The 26,008-nt window shown below is 48.1% G+C and overlaps 2 protein-coding genes across 3 annotated transcripts in view; one reads left to right on the top strand and one right to left on the bottom strand.

Annotated features, from left to right (window-relative positions):
• Positions 1-4,914, bottom strand: part of PIAS4 (protein inhibitor of activated STAT 4) — a 35,166-nt gene extending 30,252 nt beyond the window's left edge. Inside the window, exon 1 of one of the 2 annotated variants that reach the window (XM_080989008.1) lies at positions 4,840-4,914. Coding sequence is in view for 1 of the 2 variants with exons in the window: in XM_080989007.1 (XP_080845133.1) it covers positions 4,844-4,885 (42 nt within the window). In the remaining variant the exon portion in view is untranslated. The remainder of the gene's footprint in view (positions 1-4,839) is intronic. The other variant, XM_080989007.1, reaches the window with a different exon arrangement.
• A 281-nt stretch (positions 4,915-5,195) lies between these two features.
• Positions 5,196-24,199, top strand: LOC308467453 (uncharacterized protein). Its single transcript, XM_080989207.1, has 4 exons — positions 5,196-5,368; positions 11,734-12,407; positions 18,396-18,568; positions 22,829-24,199. The coding sequence occupies exons 2-4, from the start codon at positions 12,096-12,098 to the stop codon at positions 23,124-23,126; spliced, it is 783 nt and encodes a 260-aa protein (XP_080845333.1). The 5' UTR covers positions 5,196-5,368; positions 11,734-12,095; the 3' UTR covers positions 23,127-24,199.
• The last annotated feature ends 1,809 nt before the right edge of the window (positions 24,200-26,008 follow it).

The raw sequence follows: 26,008 nt of genomic DNA, 5'->3' as shown, positions 1-26,008 counted from the left end.
GCTCCTGCGGCCAATCGGAAGCCGCGGAACCCACGTCGGACGTTTGGGTTCCAAAGAACGTTCGCAAACCGGAACACTCACTTTGCAGGGTTCGGGAGCCAAAACGTTCACGTCGCAAGGCGTTTGACTTCCGAGGTACGACTGTATTTAAGCTCAGCAACCAAGTGAGGAGATAGCCTTGGGCTACAATGCCTGCCCCCACAGCAAATAAACAAATAAAAATGCTTTCTGTCTCAGGATGCTGACCCACCTAACCCTTCACTGCAATACTAATGTTCCAGGGATGGTTGTGGGCAGGATTCTTACACTAAATGACTCTCAGGGTGCCCCCAAATTTACAATTCTATGATCCCATGATTATTGCAGGACTTTGAGGCGTAAGAGGTATTGTGGCCTGGATTTTTGCTGGCTCCCTTCATCAGATGTGTGAAGTAATCCTCAGCAGTCAGGTGCAGCAAACAAATGTTGCGCCCTCCATATGCTAAAAATAATGAGAGCCAGCAACTTGCTTTGCCCTTTTAATACGGGGATTAAAAAAAAAAAATACTGATAAGACTTTTACAGAAGACGAAAGAAACAGATTTGGCTGAACATGAGGGGGACCTTCTTAGAGTAAGGGTTGTTAAATTAGGAACAGGCTGACTTGAGAGGCACTGGAGGTTTCTGCAGATCCTGTGCTGAACAGAAGGCTTGGCTAAACACTATGGTTTGACAATGCTGCGCAGATCTCTTTAAGGCACTGAAATTGTGGAACATCATCTGTGTCTAAAAAGCGGTATATAAATTGGTTAACGGTAACAACAGAAGAAGCAGCAGCAAAGCCTCCTATCTGCTCCAACTAATTTAAAAAGTAGGTCTCCGCTTATTACGATTCACAGCCACTGCCTTAAAATCTCAAAGCTTCAAACCCCACCATTTCACAGCTGCACCACCGAAGCTCCAGCCGCTCAGGACAGCACAAGCAAAGGGAAGCCCATGCAAAAACGACAAGAGCAATAGATTGGCAGGCAGGCAGGCAAGCAAGCAAGGACTTGGCAGTGGAGGCAGCAGGTGGGATTCCTCAGTGCCAAATCCAACCATCCCAGGGCTCTGTCGCTGGGCCTTGGAGCGTTCCACCGGCCACATACCCTCACCAGCCTTTGCTTTGCACCCGCCTGGAGTGACTTTGCCTGGCTGGAATGTGTCCTCTTGCTTTGTCTGGATGACGGATAGAGCAAAGTGTGCTGGAAGCACCCTGCTGCACAAAGCTGTAATTTGCATTCATTGCTCCACCCACTTCTGCCCACGATTGGCATGTGGCTCTTGGAAGGTTTCCCAGAAGGCCCTCGGGTTGGAAAAGGGAGCAAGGAGACAGTGATGCCTGTCGCACCTCATGCACACCAGTTTGAGAAAATCTGCTGCTGTCCGTATCAGACTGGACAAGTCTACTGCAGATATTCATTTGCTACAATAATAATTAACATTTATAGAGTGCCAAAATGCCATAGCACTAAAAGATGGTGTACTCCTTACAACAGCCCTGTGAGATGGGCTAGCCTCATTTCCCCCCTATTAGAGCTGGGGAGCTGGGTCTGACAGAAGCAAGACTTTCCTTGCAGCCTTAACACTAACTGTAGCTGAGATAAAGGGCCCCTTGCACACTCCTTTCCCATTTGTGTTTTATCTATCAGATTCTGAGTCTGAGGCCAGGGGTTGTCTTATTATTGAAATTTATATGCTGCTCTGGGAGCTTCATATGGTTCATAGACTCAAAGAATCTTACGAGTTGAAAGGGACCAAAGGATCGTCTAGTCCAACCCCCTGTAACGCAGGAATCTCGGCTAAAGCATCCGTAGAATCACAGAATCATAGAGTTGGAAGAGACCACAAGGGCCATCGAGTCCAACCCCTTGCCAAGCAGGAAACACCATCAGAGCACTCCTGACATATGGTTGTCAAGCCTCTGCTTAAAGACCTCCAAGGAAGGAGAGTCCACCACTTCTCGTGGGAGTCTGTTCCACTGCTGAACAGCTCTTACTGTCAGAAAGTTTTTCCCCCCGAACGTTTAGTCGGAATCTCCTTCCTTGCAACTTGAAGCCACTGGTTCAAGTTCTACCCTCCAAAGCAAGAGAAAACAAGCATGCTCCCTCCTCCGTGTGATAGCCCTTGAAATATTTGAAGATGTCTATCATATCTCCCCTCAGTTTCCTCTTTTCCACGCTAAACATACCCAGCTCCTTCAAGTGCTCCTCATAAGGCTTAGTTTCCAGACCCTTGACCACCTCGGTTGCCCTCCTCTGCACACATTCCTTCTTAAATTGTGGTGCCCAGAATTAGACACAGTACTCCAAGTGTAGCCTGACCAAGGCAGAATAGAGTGGGACTATGACTTCCCTTGATCTAGACACTATACTTCTGTTGATGCAGCCTAGAACGGCATTAGCTTTTTTTGCTGCTGCATCACACTGCAGACTCATGTTAAGCTTGTGGTCCACCAAGACCCCTAGATCCTTTTTACATGTACTTCTAGTAAGCCAGATGTCTTCAGGAGAGATAAAAGTGCTCTAAATCAGTGTTCCCCAACCTTGGGCCTCCAGCTGTTTTTGGACTACAATTCCCATCATCCTTGACCACTGGTCTTGCTAGCGAGGGATGATGGGAGTTGTAGTCCAAAAACAGCTGGAGGCCCAAGGTTGGGGAACACTGCTCTAAATAAGTAACAAATACGTAAGTGCGTGGAAATTAAAGGTTTCAACTGAAGACTTCCCAGTTTGTGTCCACAGCTTACTGAAAAAAACTGGAAGCCAGCCATTCCAAATTCACTCAAAGAAGTTAACTACCCTAAAGTCTTTGTTTCTGAATATTCACGAAACAAGCCAGATCTACTATTGTAAAGTAAAAGTACAATCATTAATACAAATGGCAGCACTAGAAGAAGAAGAAGAAGAAGAAGAAGAAGAAGAAGAAGAAGAGTTTGGATTTGATATCCCGCCTTTCACTCCCTTTAAGGAGTCTCAAAGCGGCTAACCTTCTCCTTTCCCTTCCTCCCCCACAACAAACACTCTGTGAGGTGAGTGGGGCTGAGAGACTTCAAAGAAGTGTGACTAGCCCAAGGTCACCCAGCAGCTGCATGTGGAGGAGCGGAGACTCAAACCCGGTTCCCCAGATTACGAGACTACCGCTCTTAACCACTACCCCACACTATACATGACGTTGCTTGCTATCTGCGGTGTCCATTGGTTTCACAACTGGATCTGCATGGTTCAACAATACAGAACACACAGAGAAGGAGCCTTAAAGTATCCCACAGAAATTCCATTTTGGCAGGTGGTTTTGTGACTTAAGAGTCTAATTACATAGAAGATAAGGCTATCAGCATCTACTAGCCATGACAGCTATGCCCAACCTCCATGACCACAAACTGTATACCTCTGAATGCCAGTTCAAGTAGAGGAGAGTTGCAGTTGCACTCAGGCCTCCCATCGTGGCATGTGGTTGGCCACTGTGAAAATAGGATTCTGGACTAGATGGGCCATGGCATGATCATAGGTCCTTATGTGCCACAGAAATGCATTTATAGCTTTTTCTGTTATTATCCACATGCGTGCATATACAAGATAAACAAGGGAACGGCTAAGAGATGTGTTGATCTGTTAAATGTTTCAGATTCACCCTCCTCCATTAAAACAGCTAAGGTTTCAAATTAACAAATAAACACACACACACACATGTATGCACAATAAATATCTGTCAGGAGAGAGCCAAAACCTGACAAATCCAGTTCACAAACGTGCTTCAAGCAGAATAAACCTGTTTCACTTTCTAAAAGGTACCGCCACGCTCGGTGGGTGCCCGTGTTGGCTGCGCAGCAGGCGAAGGCTGCAACCCTCACCTAGAAGTCCAGCGATTTCCAATTAGGCATGTACAGTGGTACCTCAGGTTATGTACGCTTCAGGTTACAGACTCCGCTAACCCAGAAATAGTACCTCGGGTTAAGAACTTTGCTTCAGGATGAGAACAGAAATCGTGTTCCGGCGGCGCGGCAGCAGCAGGAGGCCCCATTAGCTAAAGTGGTGCTAAGAACAGTTTCAGGTTAAGAACGGACCTCCGGAACGAATTAAGTACTTAACCCGAGGTACCACTGTATACGATTGCCAAGCTGCTATTCCAGGCGACTTAACCAGCGAGTAACACCACCCCCCTGAACCCAAGGGGGGCTTACTTCTGAGTAAGACCTGCGTGAGATTGCACTTTGCTGCAATAGGGGGTTGTTGAAGCCGCTGTTGTGTTTTTGTTTTGTTGTTGCTTTCAACACACACACACACACCAATCAGGATGAAATCAGCTCCAAACAAACCGTCCCCCCCAAAATCCACCTTGCAGGGCTGGTGGCAACTCCTCCTGGCTGTCATAAGGTGCCCCAAAGGGAGGGCTGGCATGAGGGCGAGATAAAAGGCATGTAAACAAACAAACAGACCCTCCTGGGGGGGTGAGAGGAAATGGGGAGGGTCTTCTCTGGCATGGGGGGAGGGGAGGGCTGTCTTGAAGGTGGGGGTGGGAAAGCAGGGAAAGGGAGGGAGAGGGGAGATGGGAGAGTGGGGGGGATTGGTGAGGGGGGGTCGTCCCTGGAGGGGGGTGGGGAGGCCGCCCCCTCCCTCGGGACGAGGGGGCGGGGCTTCTGGCCGCCCCTCCCCTTTAGCCACGCCCCTCCCTCCTCAGGTGCCCCTCCCTGTGGCAGAGATTCGTAGGGTCCCCCCCCCCAAAAAAAACATACCTCAGTGAGGGGGGGACGGGGCGCCCCTTCGGACCCCCGCTTCTCCTCTCCCTCCCTCCCCTCCCTCCCTCTCCTCTTTCACTCACTCACTTTCGCCTCCACCAGCTCCGCCGCCATCTTGGCTTCCAGCATCCAACGCGCCGGGAACAGGTGGAGGGAGGGGCGGGGGGAGGGAAGAAGAAAGAGAAGAGCCGCCCGCGTCACGTGACGGGGGACGTCAACGGCTCGGCGCCCCGGCTCGGCCAATCCGGAGCGCGCGTCTTGCGGTTTCTTTCCCCGCCCCCGCCCTCTTTTCTCCAATCAGCGTCGACGCTCCGTACGAAAACCCTCTCCCGACGTGCGACGCCGGAGACGAGGAGCGCGGCGCATGCGCATGCGCGCCAAGCGACCCGGCGAAGCTTTCTCGGGCCGGCCTCTCGCTTCTCCTCCGCCAGAAGAGGGGAGAGGCGGCGCATGCGCACAGCGGCGGCAAGCCAACCCGCCTTGCCCGCTTCCTCTTCCCGAGAAAGAGCGATGACGACGCGTGGCCACGCCCAGCCGGCTCTTAAAGAGACACTCACCCCCCAAAAAGGGGAAATAATTTGCGGGCAGGATTTAATCTGTGGTCATATTTAGGTTCGACTTAACCTTAGGAGAGGGTTTTGTAGTGGCTAGGCTCGGTTTTAGTGGACGAACAGCAATATGGTCAGGGAGGCCCTCTGGGCATGTGCAGAGTGCATTTAAGAGGCCCACCAAGTAGCCACAATTTAAAAATAATTTGAGAGGAAAGGCAGGATGCGAATCTAATGGATAAAGCAACGCTTTACCCCCACTTTTTTGGAGGGGATAAGCTGAATCGGTAGAACATGAGAGTCTTAATCTCAGGGTCGTGGGTTCCAGATTCCTGCATTGCAGGGGGTTGGGCTGGATGACCCCACGGGGTCTCTTCCAACTCTTCGATTCTGTCATTCATCTTCGTTCCGCTCTGTCCAAAATCCCATGTGGACTGATCATTATTGTCACCATAATCATTTATTAAATTTACCGGTCACTTGTGACCCAAAGGGATCCAAGCAACTTACAGCAATATGTATTTTATACATACATGCGAAAGGCTGGGCTGGATGAATCCCTAGCCGGAATTAAGATTGCCGGAAGAAATATCAACAACCTCAGATATGCAGATGACACAACTTGGATGGCAGAAAAGGAGGAGGAATTAAAGAACCTTCTAATGAGGGTGAAAGAGAAGAGCGCAAAACATGGTCTGAAGCTCAGCATCAAAAAAACGAAGATCATGGCCACTGGTCCCATCACCTCCTGGCAAATAGAAGGGGAAGAAATGGAGGCAGTGAGAGATTTTACTTTCTTGGGCTCCATGATCATTGCAGATGGTGACAGCAGTCACGAAATTAAAAGACGCCTGCTTCTTGGGAGAAAAGCAGTGACAAACCTAGACAGCATCTTCAAAAGCAGAGACATCACCTTGCCAACAAAGGTCCGTATAGTTAAAGCTATGGTTTTCCCAGCAGTGATGTATGGAAGTGAGAGCTGGACCATAAAGAAGGCTGATCGCCGAAGAATGGATGCTTTTGGATTCTGGTGCTGGAGGAGACTCTTGAGAGTCCCATGGACTGCAAGAAGATCAAACCTCTCCATTCTGAAGGAAATCAGCCCTGAGTGCTCACTGGAAGGACAGATCCTGAAGCTGAGGCTCCAATACTTTGGCCACCTCATGAGAAGAGAAGACTCCCTGGAAAAGACCCTGATGCTGGGAAAGATGGAGGGCACAAGGAGAAGGGGACGACAGAGGACGAGATGGTGGGACAGTGTTCTCGAAGCTACCAGCATGAGTTTGACCAAACCACGGGAGGCAGTGGAAGACAGGAGTGCCTGGCGTGCTCTGGTCCAGGGGGTCACGAAGAGGCGGACACGACTAAACGACTAAACAACTACTAACCTTAGGAGAGGGTTTTGTAGTGGCTAGGCTCGGTTTCAGTGGACGAACAGCAATATGGTCAGGGAGGCCCTCTGGGCATGTGCAGAGTGCATTTAAGAGGCCCACCAAGTAGCCACAATTTAAAAATAATTTGAGAGGAAAGGCAGGATGTGAATCTAATGGATAAAGCAACACCACACACCCCACTTTGGGGGAGGATAAGCTGAATCGGTAGAACATGAGAGTCTTAATCACAGGGTTGTGGGTTCCAGATTCTTGCATTGCAGGGGGTTGGGCTGGATAACCCCACGGGGTCTCTTCCAATTCTGTCATTCATCTTTGTTCCACTCTGTCCAAAATCCCATGTGGACTGATCATTATCATCACCATAATCATATATTAAATTTGCCAGTCGCTTGTGACCCAAAGGTATCCAAGCAACTTACAGCAATATATATTTTATACACACATAATACGCTATGGGAAGGGGGGGGGCAAAGCAGGAAAAGTGTACAATACATCAATGTTTTGTCAGTTTATTTATTTGCCATATTACCCCCCTGCCTTGCATCACCAGTGTCAAGGGGTCTAGTAATGCCACAGTTTTCAGAATTCTGGAAAGTCGGGAGAAGTGGCAAAAGAGGCAAAAATTATATATCATAGCTGGTGCCTGTCAGAGAAAAGGAAAGAAATAACAGATAACCCCACGTGTTTACTATAAAGACAGCATTTCAGTTTTCTATAGATTTCAGATATTTGCTACAGCCTTTGGCGGTGGGCATTGTATTTCTGTATTTTTTAAAATATACGCCACACTGCATAGACAGTTTGCCTGCCCCTTAACAACCTAGCATAGCTTTTCTGCTGCTGCCACGCTGAATAAATCAGCAGTAATTTATGGATGCAAATATTTCAGGAACTTCCTGCAGATTTTGGCTTGAAGGACGCTGCCTTGATCTCATTGGAAGCCCAGAGCCTGGGAAGCTCATTCGAAAAAAGGAAACGAGTTGGACATAGGGTTGCCATATATCAGAAAGTGAAAATCCAGACCAAAAAGTTGTTGAGCTTTTAGAGCTTTTTTTTCATATAAATCGCCAAAATTGCCATTTCCAATACGTCCGGATTTTCCCAGATGCATGGCAACCCTAGCTGCACATTCAAACTTTCCAATAAAGAACTAAGTGTCGGTCATGTTCATCCCTTTACAAATGAACTAGTTCATCCAAACGGTTATCAGCTGCTGTGCTGAATTATAAAATATACCTACGTAGGTTTAGAAAACACCAAAACACACTCACAGATTGTTTGATTTACTTCCCCCAACAATTGTGATTTAAGCTTAAAAGAGTCTATACAGTGGTACCTTGGTTCTCAAATGCCTTGATACTCAAACAACTTGGAACCCAAACATTGCAAACCCGCAAGTAAGTGTTCTGGTTTGCCAATTTTTTTCAGAAGCTGAACATGCTCCGTTTTGAGTGTTATGGTGAGGTTTGTCTGTTTTTGCTATTTATTTTGCGTTTCTGTTTTTGTGGCTCTTTTTCATTTTGTTTTTGTGACTGTGTGGAACCCAGTCCAGCTACTGATGGATTGATTGTGTGTCTGCAATACATCGTTTATTTTATGGACCAATGGTCTTGTTAGATGGTAAAATTCATGTTAAATTGCTGTTATAGGGGTCTTTTTTAAAAGTCTGGAACGGATTAATCCATTTTGCATTACTTTCTATAGGAAAGCTTGCTTTGGTTTTGGAACGCTTTGGTTTTGGAACGGACTTCCGGAACGGATTAAGTTTGAGAACCAAGGTACCACTGTAGTGCAAAGAAAACACCCACATATAAGAGAATGAACTTGAAGATGAAGTAGAAATTGTTCTAAAAGTTACAGAAATAGTTCTAAGTTACCTAATGTACACCTATTTGCAAAGCCAACTTTCCCCCTAAAATAATGCATTTGATACATTTAGTAATACAGTGGTGCCTCGCAAGACGAAATTAATTCGTTCCGCGAGTTTTGTCGTCTTGCGAAGCATGGTGTCGGGAAAGTTTTGGAAAAGCTTCAAAAATCACCCAAGTCTTTAAAAACCTCAAAAAAGGCTACCACACCACGTTCTATGAGTTGCTCCTCGAAGTCAAGTCGCAACTGTATTAACAGTATTAAGAAAAAGGAAACAAACTTGCAAGACGTTTCCGTCTTGCGAAGCAAGCCCATAGGGAAAATCGTCTTGCGAACCAGCTCAAAAAACAAAAAACCCTTTCGTCTAGCAAGTTTTTTGTCTTGCGAGGCATTCGTCTTGCGAGGTACCACTGTATACGCATAAAAAACACTCTTTAATATGGACATTTTTGTGACTGGAGAACTGCATTACAATATTTGGACAGCTCCAAATAATTAATAATAATAATAATAATAATAATAAGTTATTTATACCCCGCCCATCTGGCTGGGTTTCCCCAGCCACTCTGGGCAGCTCCCAATTGAATATTAAAAACACAATACAGCATTAAACCTTAAAAACTTCCCTAAACAGGGCTGCCTTCAGATGTCTTTTAAAAATTATTATTATTATTATTATTAGGCTGTGTTTCAGTTCACATATAGTTTCAGAAAGTGTCAATTATGTAGATTTGCCTTTAAATGTGAACTGAATTTGTGCCCCACTCAGGCAAGGTGGGACCTCAACTTAACAACAATTCTTTAGATATTGTTTTTATCGAGCTATTATTTGGGCGTCCTGTTTTTGTGGGGTTCTAGCAGTTTTTACTGGCGTCGCCACACGCAGCTCTGGGAGATTTTGAGGCCAAAAGATGGGGTTAGTAAAGGTAAAGGGACCGCTGACCATTAGGTCCAGTCGTGGACAACTCTGGGGTTGCGGCGCTCATCTCACTTTATTGGCCGAGGGAGCCGGCATTTGTCTGCAGACAGTTTTTCCAGAACATGTGGCCAGCATGACTAAGCCGCTTCTGGCGAACCAGAGCAGCGCACGGAAACGCCCTTTACCTTCCCGCTGGAGTGGTACCTATTTATCTACTTGCACTGGTGTGCTTTTGAACTGCTAGGTGGGCAAGAGCAGGGATTGAGCAACGGGAGCTCACCCCGTCGCGGGGATTCGAACCGCCGACCTTCTGATCGGCAAATCCTAGGCTCTGTGGTTTAACCCACAGCGCCACCCGCGTTCCAAAAGACGGGGTTACACATGTTAAAATAAAGAAAGAACACAAGAGGCTCCTGGATCATGCCCATGGTCCATCTAGTCCAGCAAGCTGTTCTTACCGTGACCAAACAAATGCCCCTTATGGAAAACCCACAAGTAGGACGTGACCACAAGGGCACAGGGGTCAGTTTTGGTATAAGGCAGCTTCGCGAGTTCTTTTTTTCTAACCGAGACCTTTATTCAGGTCTAAGAGGACTGGAAGCTTACCTTTTTGTTCGGGGAGGGAGCAAAAAGCAGCAGCAGAACATCTGTTCTACATACAGAAGATCCCGCCCCCAGTTAAATTCCCAGCATCTCCAGGTAGGCTTGGCAGAAGTGAAGCAACCTGGACCGGCGCTTGTCCCAGGGGACATGGCATGCTCCCCAGGTGGCGTGGCGTGCATCCCAAGGGCGTGGCACTCGTCCCAGGGGCGTGGCACTCATCACAGGAGGTGTGGCACTCACCCCAGGGGACATGACATGCGTCCCAGGGGGCGTGGCACTCATCACAGGAGGTGTGGCGTGCGTCCCAGGGGCGTGGCACTCATCGCATGAGGTCTGGCATGTGTCCCAGGGGACATGACATGTGTCCCAGGGGGCGTGGCACTCATCGCAGGTGGCGTGGCGTGCGTCCCAAGGGCGTGGCACTCGTCCCAGGGGCGTGGCACTCAGCGCAGGAGGTCTGGCACGTGTCCCAGGGGACATGACATGTGTCCCAGGGGGCGTGGCACTCATCGCAGGTGGCGTGGCGTGCGTCCCAAGGGCGTGGCACTCGTCCCAGGGGCGTGCCACTCATCGCAGGAAGTGTGGCGTGTGTCCCAGGGGGTGCGCCGCTGATCGGGGGTCGGCATTTTGTCACCCCCCTTTGGAATGGCACCTAGGTCCGACCGCCCTCTTGCCCCCACCTCGGAACGCCCCTGGGCCTGGGGAAATCCCCCAGCCTGAGACCCTAGGGCAGGGTTCCCCAAACTTGACTGTTAATATTTGGGCAACTTTTCTGCTGTACTTTATTGGAAGGAGAAAGTTTTTTCCTTAATAACAATTTAAACTATTTATTTAACTAAAAAACAAACAAACATCATAGCATATGTATCCGTGTTTGTTAACTGAGTTTTAGCCCACATGAAAAACTTAAAACAAATCCTTATTTCCCTTTGGACCAGGCACTCCCAAACTAGGCCCTCCAGCTGTTGTTGGACTACAACTCCCATCATCCCTAGCGAGCAAAACCAGTGGTCAGGGATGATGGGAACTGTAGTTCAAAAACAGCTGGAGACAAGGCGTAGCCGAGCTAGAGGAACGTGATGTAGGACAGCTTACTGCATTCCTGTTCTGTGCAGCTTCAATTTCTGCGGCAGCCTCTTATTTTACTCAATTTGGAATTTGCTCTGATATATTTTAGGAATTACTCCTTAGCTTGCCAGCCATCCTGGCGGATAATAATAATAATAATAAATAATAATAATAACAATTTATTATTTGTACCCCACCCATCTGGCTGGGTTTCCCCAGCCATTCTGGGCGGCTTCCAACAAAGACCAAAAATACACTAAAATGTCACACATTAAAAACTTCTCTAAACAGGGCTGCCTTCAGATGTCTTTTAAAAATAGGATAGCTGCTTATTTCCTTGACATCTGATGGGACGGCATTCCACAGGGCCACTACCGAGAAGGCCCTGTAGCTTAGCTTCTCGCAATGAGGGAACCCCCAGAAGGCCCTGGCGCTGGACCTCAGCGTCCAGGCAGAACGATGGGGGTGGAGACACTCCTTCAGGTATACTGGGCCGGATGCAAAAGGGCAGGATTAAAGCGAAAACAAAAATCCTAATGAAATGAAATAAAAACGGTTCCTCTTTTGTTTTCCTAGACCCTCCTGTGACCCCCTCCCTGACCACCACCACCCCCCGTCTCCTCCAGCTGCCGCCAACCTGTTGGTAAACCCATCTCAGAATTCCTGTATCCCGAGCGGATTAATCAATGTATTTATTAGGCTTAGATGCCAAATCCTGCTAAAGCTAAGTCTTTGCCAGATAAACAGGCTGCTTTGCGGAGGCAGCCCGTTTGTGAAAACACAATTAGCAAACCCTGTAATCTGCACTAATTACAAGCCCAGCCCTCGGGAGACGCTTCTGTTTCCGCCGCTGCCCCAACGCAGCTCCTGGACCTTGCTGGACTTCCAGGACCGGCGAAGATGAGCTGAGATCAAGGGCACCCCAAGTTGCGTCCGCCATGGAAAGGGCAGAGGCAGAGGTCCAGAGGAAGCCTAACATCTCCTTCACCATTGACTACCTCCTTTTCGAGAACAGGAAACCACCCCGCAGGGATCCAGAACCGAGGGGCGAACAAGCGAGGGCAGAAGGGAGAGGCGTCGCAGAGACAGAGCAACCTGGACCTCACGCACCTCCAGATCTCCTGGACAAACCCAACCAGTCTTATATCGCCCTCATTTCGACCGCCATCCTCTCCTCGCCGGAAAAGAAGCTTTTGCTGTCCGATATCTACCAGTGGATTATGGATAAATACCCGTACTTCAAAAACAAGGTGAGTGCCACCAACAGGTACCCTGGAGAACATAGGTCGTCACCTTGGGGCCTTGAACTACCTTCTAGACTCGCCCAACCTAGAGCCCTTGTCCATTGAGCAAGCCAACTTGGTGGGCGAGGACATGGCTGGTTTCTTCCAGGGTACAGTGGCCGAGAGTCATAGGACCCCAGAGGAAGCTGCCTTTTCCCGACACAGACCATTGGTCCATCTAAGCTCAGTATTGTCCATCTCTCCAGGTTTTCGGGCCAGAGCCCTACCTGCTGAGGATAGTTGGTGGAACCTTCTGCATGCAAAGTAGATGTTCCACCACCAAATTGCGGCCCTTGCCTTATACAGTCCTGCTAGTTGGCAGGTCTCCGAGAACAGTCCTCTGTCTGAAGAGGAAGGGCTGTCCCGTTCCGGTCCAGTTAAGAGATAAAAAACGTCTAAGGTTCATGAAATGGTCCATTGACAGTTAGCCCCACAGAAGGCTGAGGAAGCATACATATGATCTAGTCACCCTCCCCTGCGTTATGACGAGGTTTAATGGGTTGTATCCAACCGGGGCCGGATATAGGTTTGATGAGGCCCTAAGCTACTGAAGGTCATGGGGCCCTTTATATGTCCAGCTGTCCTTTGTCAACAACAAATTGCCGCTGGTTGTTTTTTTGTGTTGAATATATGCTATGTGGTAATTTATGGACCTCATAGGTATCTCAAGCCATTTGCATGTAACAGAATATGTATTTTATCAAAGTAATTGTTGAACTGAAATACAATTAAGAAGAAGTATATTAATAGTGAAATATAATTAAGAAGAAGTATATTTGGGGGGGGGTCCCCAAGAGAGTGGGGCCCTAAACTATAGCTTGTTTAGCTTACACTTAAATCCGGCACTGTATGCGACACTAGTCCTGCTGAAATTAATGGATCTAGATTAGCCATGTTCATTGATTTCAACAGACCTACTAGCATTGGATTCCACCCATTGTACCCGTTTCCGTTTCGAGTTCTTATTTCCAAATGTGCCCCATGCATATAGCATGCAAAATATATGCAAATCAGCACCCTCTTTCCCCCTCCCTTTTGGCGATACGTAAGTGGCCGTCCTTTTCACGAGACTGGGACCTCGGACGCCAGTGACACAGTTTCTTGGCCTTTTTAACACCCAGTTCTCTTCTCACTCTGGTCCGGGGATATCTCAGCAGAAATCCCTAGGGCTCGGGACCGAAGCTCAAAACATTACAGGAGATTCCTGCCAAACAGCCGTAACTCTCAAGTAGCTCTCCTGCAGAGGGTAGAAATTTACTTTCCTATTTACTCCCTTTTTGAGCTTCTGACTTGCAAACATTAAGTCTAGAGAGCTTCCTTTCCTAGGCTTGCGGGGAGAACGTTGATTCCGTCTGCAATTTAACAAACAACTACAAAACTCCCACCTTTTTTGAGCTGAAACAGAGTTATCCTTCGAAATCCGTGCTTCTCCAGAGCCCGTGGTGCAAAGAGACATGCCTTAGAGGAATGGGTGCGTAAAATTCATGAAAATAACACACAAAGATGTACTATAATTAGGGTGAGCTGCTTGCAAATGTTTGTACAGCAGTCTAAACAGCATCCATGAATGTTGTTCGTTTGGAGAAATTTGCACTGAAATGTTAACGTATTTTCCTGACGACTTTATTCTTGGAAATTGCAGCAGAATTCAAAAGTAGGAGGGAATTAGAAGCTGAGAGAAACCCAAACTGACAGATATGTCTGCCTCTATTAAGTCTCGCCAGACCGCGGCAAGTTCTGTTGTTGCTGTTTAGTCGTTTAGTCGTGTCCGCCTCTTTGTGACCCCCTGGACCAGAGCACGCCAGGCACTCCTGTCTTCCACTGCCTCCCGCAGTTTGGTCAGACTCATGTTTGTAGCTTTGAGAACACTGTCCAACCATCTCGTCCTCTGTCGTCCCCTTCTCCTTGTGCCCTCCATCTTTCCCAACATCAGGGTCTTTTCCAGGGAGTCTTCTCTTCTCATGAGGTAGCCAAAGTCTTGGAGCCTCAGCTTCAGGATCTGTCCTTCCAGTGAGCGCTCAGGGCTGATTTCCTTCAGAATGGAGAGGTTTGATCTTCTTGCAGTCCATGGGACTCTCAAGAGTCTCCTCCAGCACCAGAATTCAAAAGCATCAATTCTTCGGCCATCAGCCTTCTTTATGGTCCAGCTCTCACTTCCATACATCACTACTGGGAAAACCATGGCTTTAACCATGGCAAGTTCTGGGGCCACTCTAATGACCCAAGGACCGCAACAAGTTGACCTTGGGGAACAGGGTATCACTAGTAATATTTCGAGAGTTGGCAATGAAGCTTCAAGTGGCTAGTAAACCAAAAGCTCACCACCAATTTATCTCAGTTGCCACCAGACAGTTGCCTGCGGGAAGTTTTGAGGGTAAATAGGGGACTAATACATGCATGTTACTCTTCCAACAAGTAAAAATCAGATTAAAGTAAATAAACAAGGTTTTTGATTGATAATAAAGACATTGGCTGATTGTGCAAACAAGGTTTGGAGTTAGGCTATTATTGTTGGTTGGTTTTTTTGCTTGTTTTATTAAATTTGTATATCACCCTTCATCCGAAGATCCCAGGACGGTTCGCAACAGACAAAAATACAAAAGGATAATACAAAATACATAATAAAACAAAAACAAACCAATCCCACAAAGAACATTTAAAAAGCCGTAGAATGTTAATCAGCTGAAGGCCTGTCTGAAGACAAACATTTGTTTGTTTTATTTATTACGTTGTTATTGAATGGTTTATTTATTAAATCGGTTAAATCATTACATTGAATAGTGGGATCTGCAACAAAATGTTGCAGTCTGGAGTTCTCCTGTTCAGGGTGCCAGCCAGCCAGCCAGCCGTGCCCTAGTCTGGATTCTCCATTCCCACCCACCCACCCCTCCTGCCCCCACAATGTTTTAGTTGCTTAGTTGTCTGTTTGTTGCACTTCCATCCCACCTGTTTTCTCAATGGAGCTCTAGGTGGTGAGAAACATGATTCTCTCCCTCCTCTTTTACCGCCCACCACAACCCTGTGAGGTAGGCTAGCCTGAGAGTGATTGACAAGGTCACACAGTGACCTTCGTGACCCAAGTCAGAGCAAACCGGCCAACCAGTCCCCAAAATGCAAATGAAACAGAGATGCCTTCAATAGACACCATAAAGACATGATACCCAAGACCAGAAAGCATTTAGATTAGATATGGAAGCGATGGAAGTCAATCAATGAAATTTTATTATATTATTATTTTCGTATTGAGATATTTGTAGAATAAATTTGGAAGAAATTCTTCCAACTTTTCTTCTTCTTCTTCTTTTCTCTTTATTTCTTCTTCTTTTCTTCTCTTTTTCTCTTTTGCTCCTTTTTTCATATATATGTGCTTATTTGAAATATATATGTATGTACAGTGGTACATGGGTTTACATATGCTTCAGGTTACATATGCTTCAGGTTACAGACTCCGCTAACCCAGAAATATTACCTTGGGTTAAGAACTTTGCTTCAGGATGAGAACAGAAATCGTGCTCTGGCGGTGCGGCAGCAGCGGGAGGCCCCATTAGCTAAAGTGGTCTTCAGGTTAAGAACAGTTTCAGGTTAAGAACGGACCTCCAGAACGAATTAAGTATTTAACCCGAGGTACTACTGTATGTATGTATTTGCAATATTTTGCTTATATTTTGTAACAATTATGATACATAAATAAAAAATGTTAATAATAAAAAAATAGATTAGATATGACTTATCTGCTAAAATGCCCTGGATATTGCATGATTGCTTTGTGCATTAAAGACATACAAAGTTCACTTTCAAAAATAAAAAAGGAATCACTAGTTCAAGTTTAACAGATCTGCAAAGGAACTAGTTCGAGTTTGGGTTTAACAGGTCCCCAAAGGAACTAATTCCAGTTCATGCTGGTCCCTTTACAAAATTAACTAGTTCGATTCCCAGCCAGTTCAATTCAAGTTCATCCAAACGATCCTCAGCCGAGTATTTCCCCCCAGCTTTCAGAATGTTATAAGCTGTTGTGCTAAAGAATAAAATATACTTAAGAAGACTAAAGGACCGCCTCTCTCGGTCTGCCCCACGGAGAGCCTCAAGGTCCATAAATAGCAACACCCTAGTGGTCCCGGGCCCTAAGGAAGTTAGATTGGCTTCAACCAGAGCCAGGGCCTTTTCAACACTGGCCCCAGCCTGGTGGAACGCTCTGCCTCATGAGACCAGGGCCCTGCAGGATCTGATTTCTTTCCGCCGGGCCTGTAAGACAGAGTTGTTCCGCCTGGCCTTTGGCTTGGAGCCAATTTGATTCCCTCCCTCCCTCTCTTTCTTTTTTCCTATCCTTCTCCTCCTGCAATGAGGCTACATTTTAATATTTTAATGTTTCAATATTTTAATGTTGTTTTTAAGTTGTAATCCTTCAACTTGTTTTTATTATTGTTTGTAAGCCACCCTGAGCCCGGCCTTGGCTGGGGAGGGCGGGGTATAAATAAAAATTATTATTATTATTATTATAAAGGCATGAGGGGAATCAGAAGACGCACACCGTGGAATGCAAATGGTTTAATTTATTCCCCCCCCCCACAGTTACGATCTTTAAACTCAAAGGTCCAAAGGGTCTAAAATGGGCTTGAAGATGAACTAGAATTTGTTAAAGGTCCTACCCCAAAATGAATTTAAAGGGGAAGCACTCTGCACATACTCAGAGGTTAGGCTCATTTTAAATATTGCTGCACATGTTCCAGAGCTATAGCCCCGATCCTGCCATTTCCGCAAGGCTTTGGCCCTGTTGCGCCTTGCACAAATGGAAATTCTTCCTTGGCCTTCTCCAGCCGCCTAAGTCACTTAAATAACACAGACAGCACCCAGAGAGAAAAATACCGTATTTTTTGCACCATAACACTCACTTTTTTCCTCCTAGAAAGTAAGGGGAAATGTCTGTGCGTGTTATGGAGGGAATGCCTACGGGTGGCGTGCCTACGGACTTTCCTCCTCTAAAAACTACGTGCGTGTTATGGTCGGGTGCGTGTTATAGAGCGAAAAATACGGTAAATCCTTAGAGCTCTTCACTAAGGACAGCTGAACAAAAGCAGTGTCATCATCCGAGGAGAAATAAGCAAAGGGGTCTTTGTCTTTCTTATTCCAAGCCTTAAAAGGGACGCAGGTGGCGCTGTGGGTTAAACCACAGAGCCCAAGGACTTGCCGATCAGAAGGTCGGCGGTTCGAATCCCCGCGACGGGGTGAGCTCCCGTTGCTCGGTCCCTGCTCCTGCCAACCTAGCAGTTCGAAAGCACATCAAAGTGCAAGTAGATACAGCGGTACCTCTAGATACCAACGGGATCCGTTCCAGAGCCCTGTTCGCACCTAGAGGTAAACGTAACTAGCGACGGCACGTCTGCGCATGTGTGCGTAGCTTTTCATACGCGTGACATCATTTTGAGCATCTGCACATGCGCAAGCGGCGAAACCCGGAAGTAACGCGCTCCATTACTTCCGGGTTGCCGTGGAGCACAACTCGAACACGCTCAACTCGAAGCGTATTCAACCCGAGGTATGACTGTAAATAGGTACCACTCCGGCGGGAAGGTAAACGGCGTTTCCATGCGCTGCTCTGGTTCGCCAGAAGCGGCTTAGTCCTGCTGGCCACATGACCCAGAAGCTGTACGCCGGCTCCCTTGGCCAATAAAGCGAGATGAGCACCGCAACCCGAGTCGTTTGCGACTGGACCTAACAGTCGGGGTCCCTTTACCTTTACCTATTCCAAGCCTTTTTCATAGCTAGGAGACGTCCAGCCAAACATACAGAGGCGAAACTCCCTCAGAACTCCCTCCTGTCATTCTGCCTGGTTCCTAAGAAAACCTCCGCCCCCCGGCAACCCCCGTTTTTACCGGCGGTGGAGTTAACCCTTCAGTGGCAAACTGAATGATCCCCTAACACCCCTCTTTTTCCTCTTTTTTTTTTTTTTACGTGCAGGAGAAGAGTTGGCGCAACAGCGTCAGGCACAACCTGTCGTTGAACGAGTGCTTCATCAAAGCGGGCCGCAGCGACAACGGAAAAGGCCATTACTGGGCCATCCACCCGGCCAACCTGGAAGACTTTTCTAAGGGAGATTATCACCGGCGGAGAGCCCGGCGAAGGATCCGCAGGTGAGAGGCATCCCCGCGGCTTTGGTGCTGCTCTTGCGCATAGCTGTCAAGCGTCCCTTATTTGGCGGGAAAGTCCCTTATCCCAGCGCCGTGTCCCGCTGCTGTCCCTTATTGATGATGTCCCTTAAATTTCCCGGGTTTCAAAGGAAGCAGCTCTTCTCCCTCCCCCTGCCGGCCAGGGAGGAGGGAGGCTCCAACTGTGTTGCTTGGCTGCTCACCCAATAAGGAGTCTAAGAACGACTGGGGGGTGGAGCTTGTATGCCTTGTGCCGATCAAATCGGCCGCGTTGCCTGGGGACTCGCCTTTGCTCAGCGCTTCCCAGCGGAGAGGTGACGGTGGTTTCCCTTGCTGCATCCCCTTTGCCGGGTTGCTGCGCTGTGGGAACCACCGCTTGAGGCTTCGTTTGGCTGCTGGCTGGGCTTTCTGCCTTTGGCTCGAAGGGGCTCAGAAGTTGAACATACCTGTGCTTGGAAAATCCCTTATTTTGGCTGCTGGTCCCTTATTTTCGAGGCTGCTTGTCCCTTATTTTCAAATCTGTAAGTTGACAGCTATGCTCTTGCGCCAAACAAATCCCCCATTTATCCCTCCCCCGGTTCTCCATGCACCATATGCAGAATGAGCCCTACTCATCCTATCCTTTAATGTGCTCTATTAACTCTCCAATGCCCATGGGAAGGATAAGACCTTTAGCCCTCCGGCTGACCTCAGCTTGACCTCCCCAGAACCAAAGGAAAGACCTGCTTTCCTGCTCTGCTTTCTCCCTTCGGGGTTGGGTAAGGAAAAGGCGAGGGCCATTCAGTCCCGGCGCCAAGGTCTGTTATCACGCGGGCTTGCGGCCCAATGGAGGCCGAGTCGTGTCCGCCCACTGCCCGGCATTTACAGGACATTTAAATAATAATTTATTATTTATACCCCGCCCATCTGGCTGGGTTTCCCCAGCCACTCTGGGCGGCTACCAACAAAACACTAAAATACAATAACCTATTAAACATTAAAAGCTTCCCTAAACAGGGCTGCCTTCAGATGTCTTCTAAAAGTTTGGTAGTTATTTTTCTCTCTGACATCTGGTGGGAGGGCGTTCCATAGGGTGGGCGCCACTATCAAGAAGGCCCTCTGCCTGGTTCCCTGTAACTTGGCTTCTCACAGCAAGGGAACCGCCAAAAGGCCCTCGGTGCTGGACCTCAGTGTCCGGGCAGAACGATGGAGGTGGAGATGCTCCTTCAGGTATACTGGGCCGAGACCATTTAGGGCTTTCAAGGTCAGCACCAACACTTTGACTTGTGCTTGGAAACATACTGGGAGCCAGTGTAGGTCTTTCAAGACTGGTGTTATATGGTCTCAGCGGCCGCTCCCAGTTCCCAGTCTAGCTGCCGCATTCTGAATTAGTTGTAGTTTCCGGATCACCTTCAAAGGTAGCCCCACGTAGAGCGCATTGCAGTAGTCCAAGTGAGAGATAACTAGAGCATGCACCACTCTGGCGAGACAGTCTGCGGGCAGGTAGGGTCTCATTCTGCGTACGAGGTGGAGCTGATAAACAGCTGCCCTGGACACAGAACTGACCTGCGCCTCCATGGACAGCTGTGAGTCCAGAATGACAGGCAGCTTTCTGCAAAGATCCCTGGGATCTGTCATTTGTTAAGGATGCTGTGAACTATAGCTCTGAGAAGGGGAAACTACGGTTCCCATTATTCTTTGGGCGGAGGTCCTGTGCTTTAAATGTGGGCTGTGGATATGCCCTGTGGGGTTCTTCTTTAATTATAATTTTATAATAATATTATTTGTACCCCATTCATCTGACGGGGTTGCCCCAGTCCCTCTTGGGTGGCTTCCAACATATATAAAAACATAATAAAACATTAAACCAGGGGTCAACAAACTTTTCCAGCAGGGGGCCGGTCCACTGTCCCTCAGACCTTGTGGGGGGCCGGACTATATTTTGAAGGGGGGAAAAATGAACGAATTCCTATGCCCCACAACTAACCCAGAGATGCATTTTAAATAAAAGCACACATTCTATTCATGTAAAAACATGCTGATTCCCGGACCGTCCGCAGGCCGGATTGAGAAGGCAGTTGGGCCAGATCCTGCCCCCGGGCCTTAGTTTGCCTACCCATGCATTAAACATTTAAAGGTTTCTCTATACAGGGCTGCCTTCAGGTGTCTTCTAAAGGTTATATAGTTACTCATCTCCTTGACATCTGACGGGAGGGCATTCCCAGGGCGGGCGCCACTACCAAAAAGACCCTCTGTCTGGTTCTCTGTAACTTCACTTCTTTCAGTAAGGGAACCACCAGAAAGCCCTCAGAGATGGACCTCAGAGTTCGGGCTGGACGGTGGGGGTGGAGACGCTCCTTCAGGTATACAGGATTGAGGCCATTAAGGGCTTCAAAAGTCAGCACCAACACTTTGAATTGTGCTCGGAAATGTACTGGGACCCAATGTAGGTCCTTTAGGACTGGTGTTATATGGTCTCGGCAGCCGCTCCCAGTCACCAGTCTAGCTGCCGCCTTCTGGATCAGCTGTCGTTTCTGAGTCACCTTCAAAGGTAGCCCCATGTAGAGCGCATGGCAGTAGTCCAAGTGGGAGCTAACCATTAATCCACAGTAATGCTTAAAGCACATGCTTTCTCCCAAAGAATCCTGGGAACCGCTATTATAAATAGCAGTGTGGCGTAGTGGTTAGAGCATGGGCAGGCAAACTAAGGCCCGGGGGCCGGATGTGACCCAATCGCCTTCTAAATCCGGCCCGCGGACGGTCTGGGAATCAGCATGTTTTTACACGAGTAGAATGTGTCCTTTTATTTAAAATGCATCTCAGCGTTAGTTGTGGGGCAAAGGAATTTGTTCTTTTTTCTTCTTCTTTTTTCAAAACATAGTCCGGCCCCCCACAAGGTCTGAGGGACAGTGGACCGGTCCCCAGCTGAAAAAATTTGCTGACCCCTGGGTTAGAGGGTTGGAACAGGAACAAGGTTCAAATCCTCACTTGGCCCTGAAACTCCCTGGGTGAACTTGGAGGCCAGTCACTGCCCCTCAGCCCAGTCTACCTCACAGGGTTGTTGGGGGGAATTCATTGAGGAGAAAGGGGAACGATGTAAGCAGCGGCGTAGCGTGGGTTGTCAGCACCCGGGGCAAGGCAAGTAATTTGCACCCCCTAACCCCTAACCTGCCGCCGCTGCCAGCTTCTTCTTGCTGCTGCCTGGTCTGGTCTGGTGTGGTTCTCTCCCGCGCTCAGCGCTGCGCTGGGCGGCCGCTGCACTGTCCCTCCCCCAGATAGCCCCTCGCTCTCTCTCCGCACCGCACGCCTGGCATCCACCCCCTCCACAGTGGGCGGCGACCCAGTGGCTCGGATCGGATTCGCACAGCCAGCACTGCAGTGAGAGAGAGTGAGTGAGCCAGGTAGGGGCAGGGAGCTGCGAGTGCGAGCGCGCCCCCCCAGATGTTGCGCCCGGTGCGGCCGGCCCCCCCTGCACCCCCCACGCTACGCCACTGGATGTAAGCTACCTTGAACTCCATGGGAGAAAAATGTGGGATGGAAATGCAACTAATGTTTCTATGAAAACTTGGGAAACAATCAGTCTCTTTTGTTATCAATCTGCGGAGAAAAGGCAGAGAATGAAACTCTTAATCTCAGGGTGTTTGGGTTCAAGCGTTGCAGGGGGGTTGGACCAGATGGCAATTCTATGTTTCTATGAAACAGCGTATAAATAAATACAGTGGTACCTTGGTTCTCAAACTTAATCCGTTCTGGAAGTCTGTTCCAAAACCAAGGCATGCTTTCCCATCGAAAGTCATGCAAATGCAAAATGGATTAATCCATTCCAGACTTCTAAAAACGATCCCTAAAACAGCAACTTGACATTAAGTTTACTATCTGACGAGACCATTGATCCATCAAATGAAAGCAATAAACAATGTACTGCAGTCACACAGTCAAATCAATCAGTAGCTGAACTGGGTTCCATGCAGTCACAAAAAATAATAGCCGCAAAAACTCAAAATAAATAGCAAAAGCAGACAGACCTCAGCGTCACACTCAAATCGGAAGCGTAAAACTCAAAACAGAGCTTGTTTGGCTTCTGAAAAATGTTCGCAAACCGGAACTCCCAATTCCGGGTTTGCAGTGTTTGGGTTCCAAGTTGTTTGAGTACCAAGGCGTTTGAGAACCAAGGGACCACTGTAGATATAAACACAAAGCTGTCCCACCAATGGCCTGTTTCCTGCGAATGTGAATTTTGGTCCCTGCTCCTCTTCCTTCTCCCAGGATGGCGGTGAACTTCGGCTACTACCACCCATATGCTTTCTATGGACTCAGCTGCTGCTCCCCGGGGCGCTACTGCCTCTGCTGCCCTCCATATGCCCACGCCGGCCTCCCTGGCATGACTCCACCTTGCCCGCCCGGGCTCCCTCCTCTCCTGCTGCCCTCGGCTGTCTCCTGGCCTCATCCTTTCTTCTCCGGAGGAGGGAAGGAGAAATCCCAGGCTGAGAAGAGGCTGAACTGGGTGGCCTGGAACAGACCGCAACTGCAGATCGGGCCCGTCCTGGCCCACGCTAATCCGTGACGCCTTCTCCAGCTTGGGTCCACCAGCAGCCTCTGCGTCAGAGATGGTTCATGGAAAAGACAATCTTTTTAGGTGCTGCTTCTCTCGAAGAGGCCTGGGCTGAAAGCTTCTCCTGTCTATTCAGCCCTCGGGATTCTCCCCAGGCCATTCTGTTGGAGAGAGAGGTTTGGAGGAGATATTCCTACTCTCCAGAGTTAAGCATAATGGCGATTGCTCCCAGCACATTAAAACTTGGTTAGATTTACATCCGCCCTTGCCCATCTTTAAACAAATATTCTTCACAAAAGAGGCTTAGGCTAGAATAAATCACAGACACTTAACTTTGCAACAACAACAACAAAAATTGAATGTTGTACTCACAGAGTCCCCAGATGTTGCATCAAACATATCTCTATCTGCTGGCAGTGAAACTAATAATAAAAAAAGGGTTTCAAATGAATTAAATGGGAAAAGCATATTGTTTACTTACAAAAAAGGATCGCGCAAACTTTTGGTTAGCAAAGATGCAGGCTGTAAAATCTCATTTGTTGAGAGTTTCAGTTCACTTGGCTTGTAAAAGACTGAGAAAGAGGAGCCAGAGGCTGCTGAGAGCCTAAGCCACTCCCACTTGGGTAACTTGAGCGCAGGGCTCCAGTTAACCCTTTCATGCATGCAAGTCAGGAACTGTAAATTGCAACATGCACATCCCCGCCGCAGGCCACACACACCCTGACTTGGCCACACCTCACACTGGCCGTGCTCTGCAGCCCCCTCAGATCCCTTTTCCTGGCTGGAATGTCATTGAACTAGGATTATGCTTCTTCCTTGCCTAGAGAAAGGATGGAAAGGGGTTTGTGAGGTGTGCATGCATAAACTAGTGTTGTGCCCTGACTGCAGGGTTGTCGCTTCCAAAAACAGGCTGCTTCCGTGCGAGACTCATTCAGACTCTATCCCGGTCTGCTTTGTTCTCCCACAAATCACTATTGGGCAATGTTTGGGTGGGGGAGGTTATAACTCCCCCCACATTTTGACAGAAGCAATTCCCAAGCCTCCAGAATGGATAGAGCAAATTACAGGTAAACAAGGATCTAGGAGTCTTGGTTGACCACAAACTTGACATGAGCCAACAGTGTGACGCAGCAGCAAAAAAAAGCCAATGCAATTCTGGGCTGCATCAATAGGAGTATAGCATCTAGATCAAGGGAAGTAATAGTGCCACTGTATTCTGCTCTGGTCAGACCTCACCTGGAGTACTGTGTCCAGTTCTGGGCACCACAGTTCAAGAAGGACACTGACAAACTGGAACGTGTCCAGAGGAGGGCAACCAAAATGGTCAAAGGCCTGGAAATGATGCCTTATGAGGAACGGCTAAGGGAGCTGGGCATGTTTAGCCTGGAGAAGAGGAGGTTAAGGGGTGATATGATAGCCATGTTCAAATATAGAAAAGGATGTCACATAGAGGAGGGAGAAAGGTTGTTTTCTGCTGCTCCAGAGAAGCGGACATGGAGCAATGGATCCAAACTACAAGAAAGAAGATTCCACCTAAACATCAGGAAGAACTTCCTGACAGTAAGAGCTGTTCGACAGTGGAATTTGCTGCCAAGGAGTGTGGTGGAGTCTCCTTCTTTGGAGGTCTTTAAGCAGAGGCTTGACAACCATATGTCAGGAGTGCTCTGATGGTGTTTCCTGCTTGGCAGGGGGTTGGACTCGATGGCCCTTGTGGTCTCTTCCAACTCTAGGATTCTATGATTCTAGTCTATGATTCTAAGGCTCAGAGGCTTTTGTGCTGAGAGCCTTAAAAGAAAAACACCTAAATGTTTGATCAGAAGTGGATGAAATTTGCAGGCGAAGTTAACCCTTCCGAAGGTAATGTTTTCTCAGCAATTGGTTTGGGAATTGCAAACGAGAGAGGGGTAAGGAACTGAAGAGAAATAAATAAGTTTGTGCTTCTAGATACCATGAAAGTTGGGGTGGGGGTGGGAGAATTAAAAGTTATTTGCTTGCCGGAGGAATTCATTCCCTCTAATTACGAGTCTGACGAGCAGCCACAACATAGCTCCCCGTCCACTACCTCCCCCAAACTGGTCCAGTCAAAACAATGGGTGTGACTGGCATCCACTGATTTTTCAATTCATGTCGTCAATCAAACCCATTGATTTCATTTGCTCTGCTCTGAATATGGCTTAAGTCAGGTACAACCCCAAGTATTGCATTAAAAATAAATACCGTATTTTTCGCCCTATAGGGCGCACCGGCCCATAGGGTGCACCTAGTATTTTTGGGGGGGGGGAATAAAGGGGGGGAAATTATTTTCTCCCCAGGAGCGGGGCTGGGGCGGGGGAAGCCCGAGCTTCCCCCGACCCCAGCCCCCAGAACAGGCTGCTCAGCGCGCCCCAGGCTTCAGGATGCAGGCTGCTATCCACAAGCCTAGGGAGCCCGGCGGGAACTTGCGGATAGCTTCCTGAAGCCTGGAGAGCGAGAGGGGTCGGTGCGCACCGACCCCTCTCACTCTCCAGGCTTCAGCGAAAGCCTGCATTCGCCCCATAGGACGTACACACATTTCCCCTTCATTTTTGGAGGGGAAAAAGTGTGTCCTATAGAGCAAAAAATACGGTAAATGGGAAAGGGGTTCTGAATTGTGTTGTCATCCTTACCCTTGGAGTCTTCTCACCTCCAGACAGAGTACATCAAGTCCCTTCAACCTTTCCTCAAAGCAGCATGAGATTCTTAATCTTGGGGCCGTTGGTTTGAGCCCCATGTCGGGCAAACAGATTCCTACATTGCAGGGGGAGGGGGTTAGACTGGATGACCTTTGGGGTCCCTTACAGCTCTAATTCTGTGATTCTGTTACAATAAACCATGTCCAAAGTAACAGTTGTTGGGTTGTTGTTGTCTACAGTCAT

This window comes from Podarcis pityusensis, assembly GCF_964106645.2.
Source record: "Podarcis pityusensis genome assembly, chromosome: 18".
Classification (NCBI taxonomy): Eukaryota; Metazoa; Chordata; class Lepidosauria; order Squamata; family Lacertidae; genus Podarcis; species Podarcis pityusensis.
Note: the sequence above shows the minus strand (reverse complement) of the source record. Positions and strands in the feature narration are given on the sequence as shown.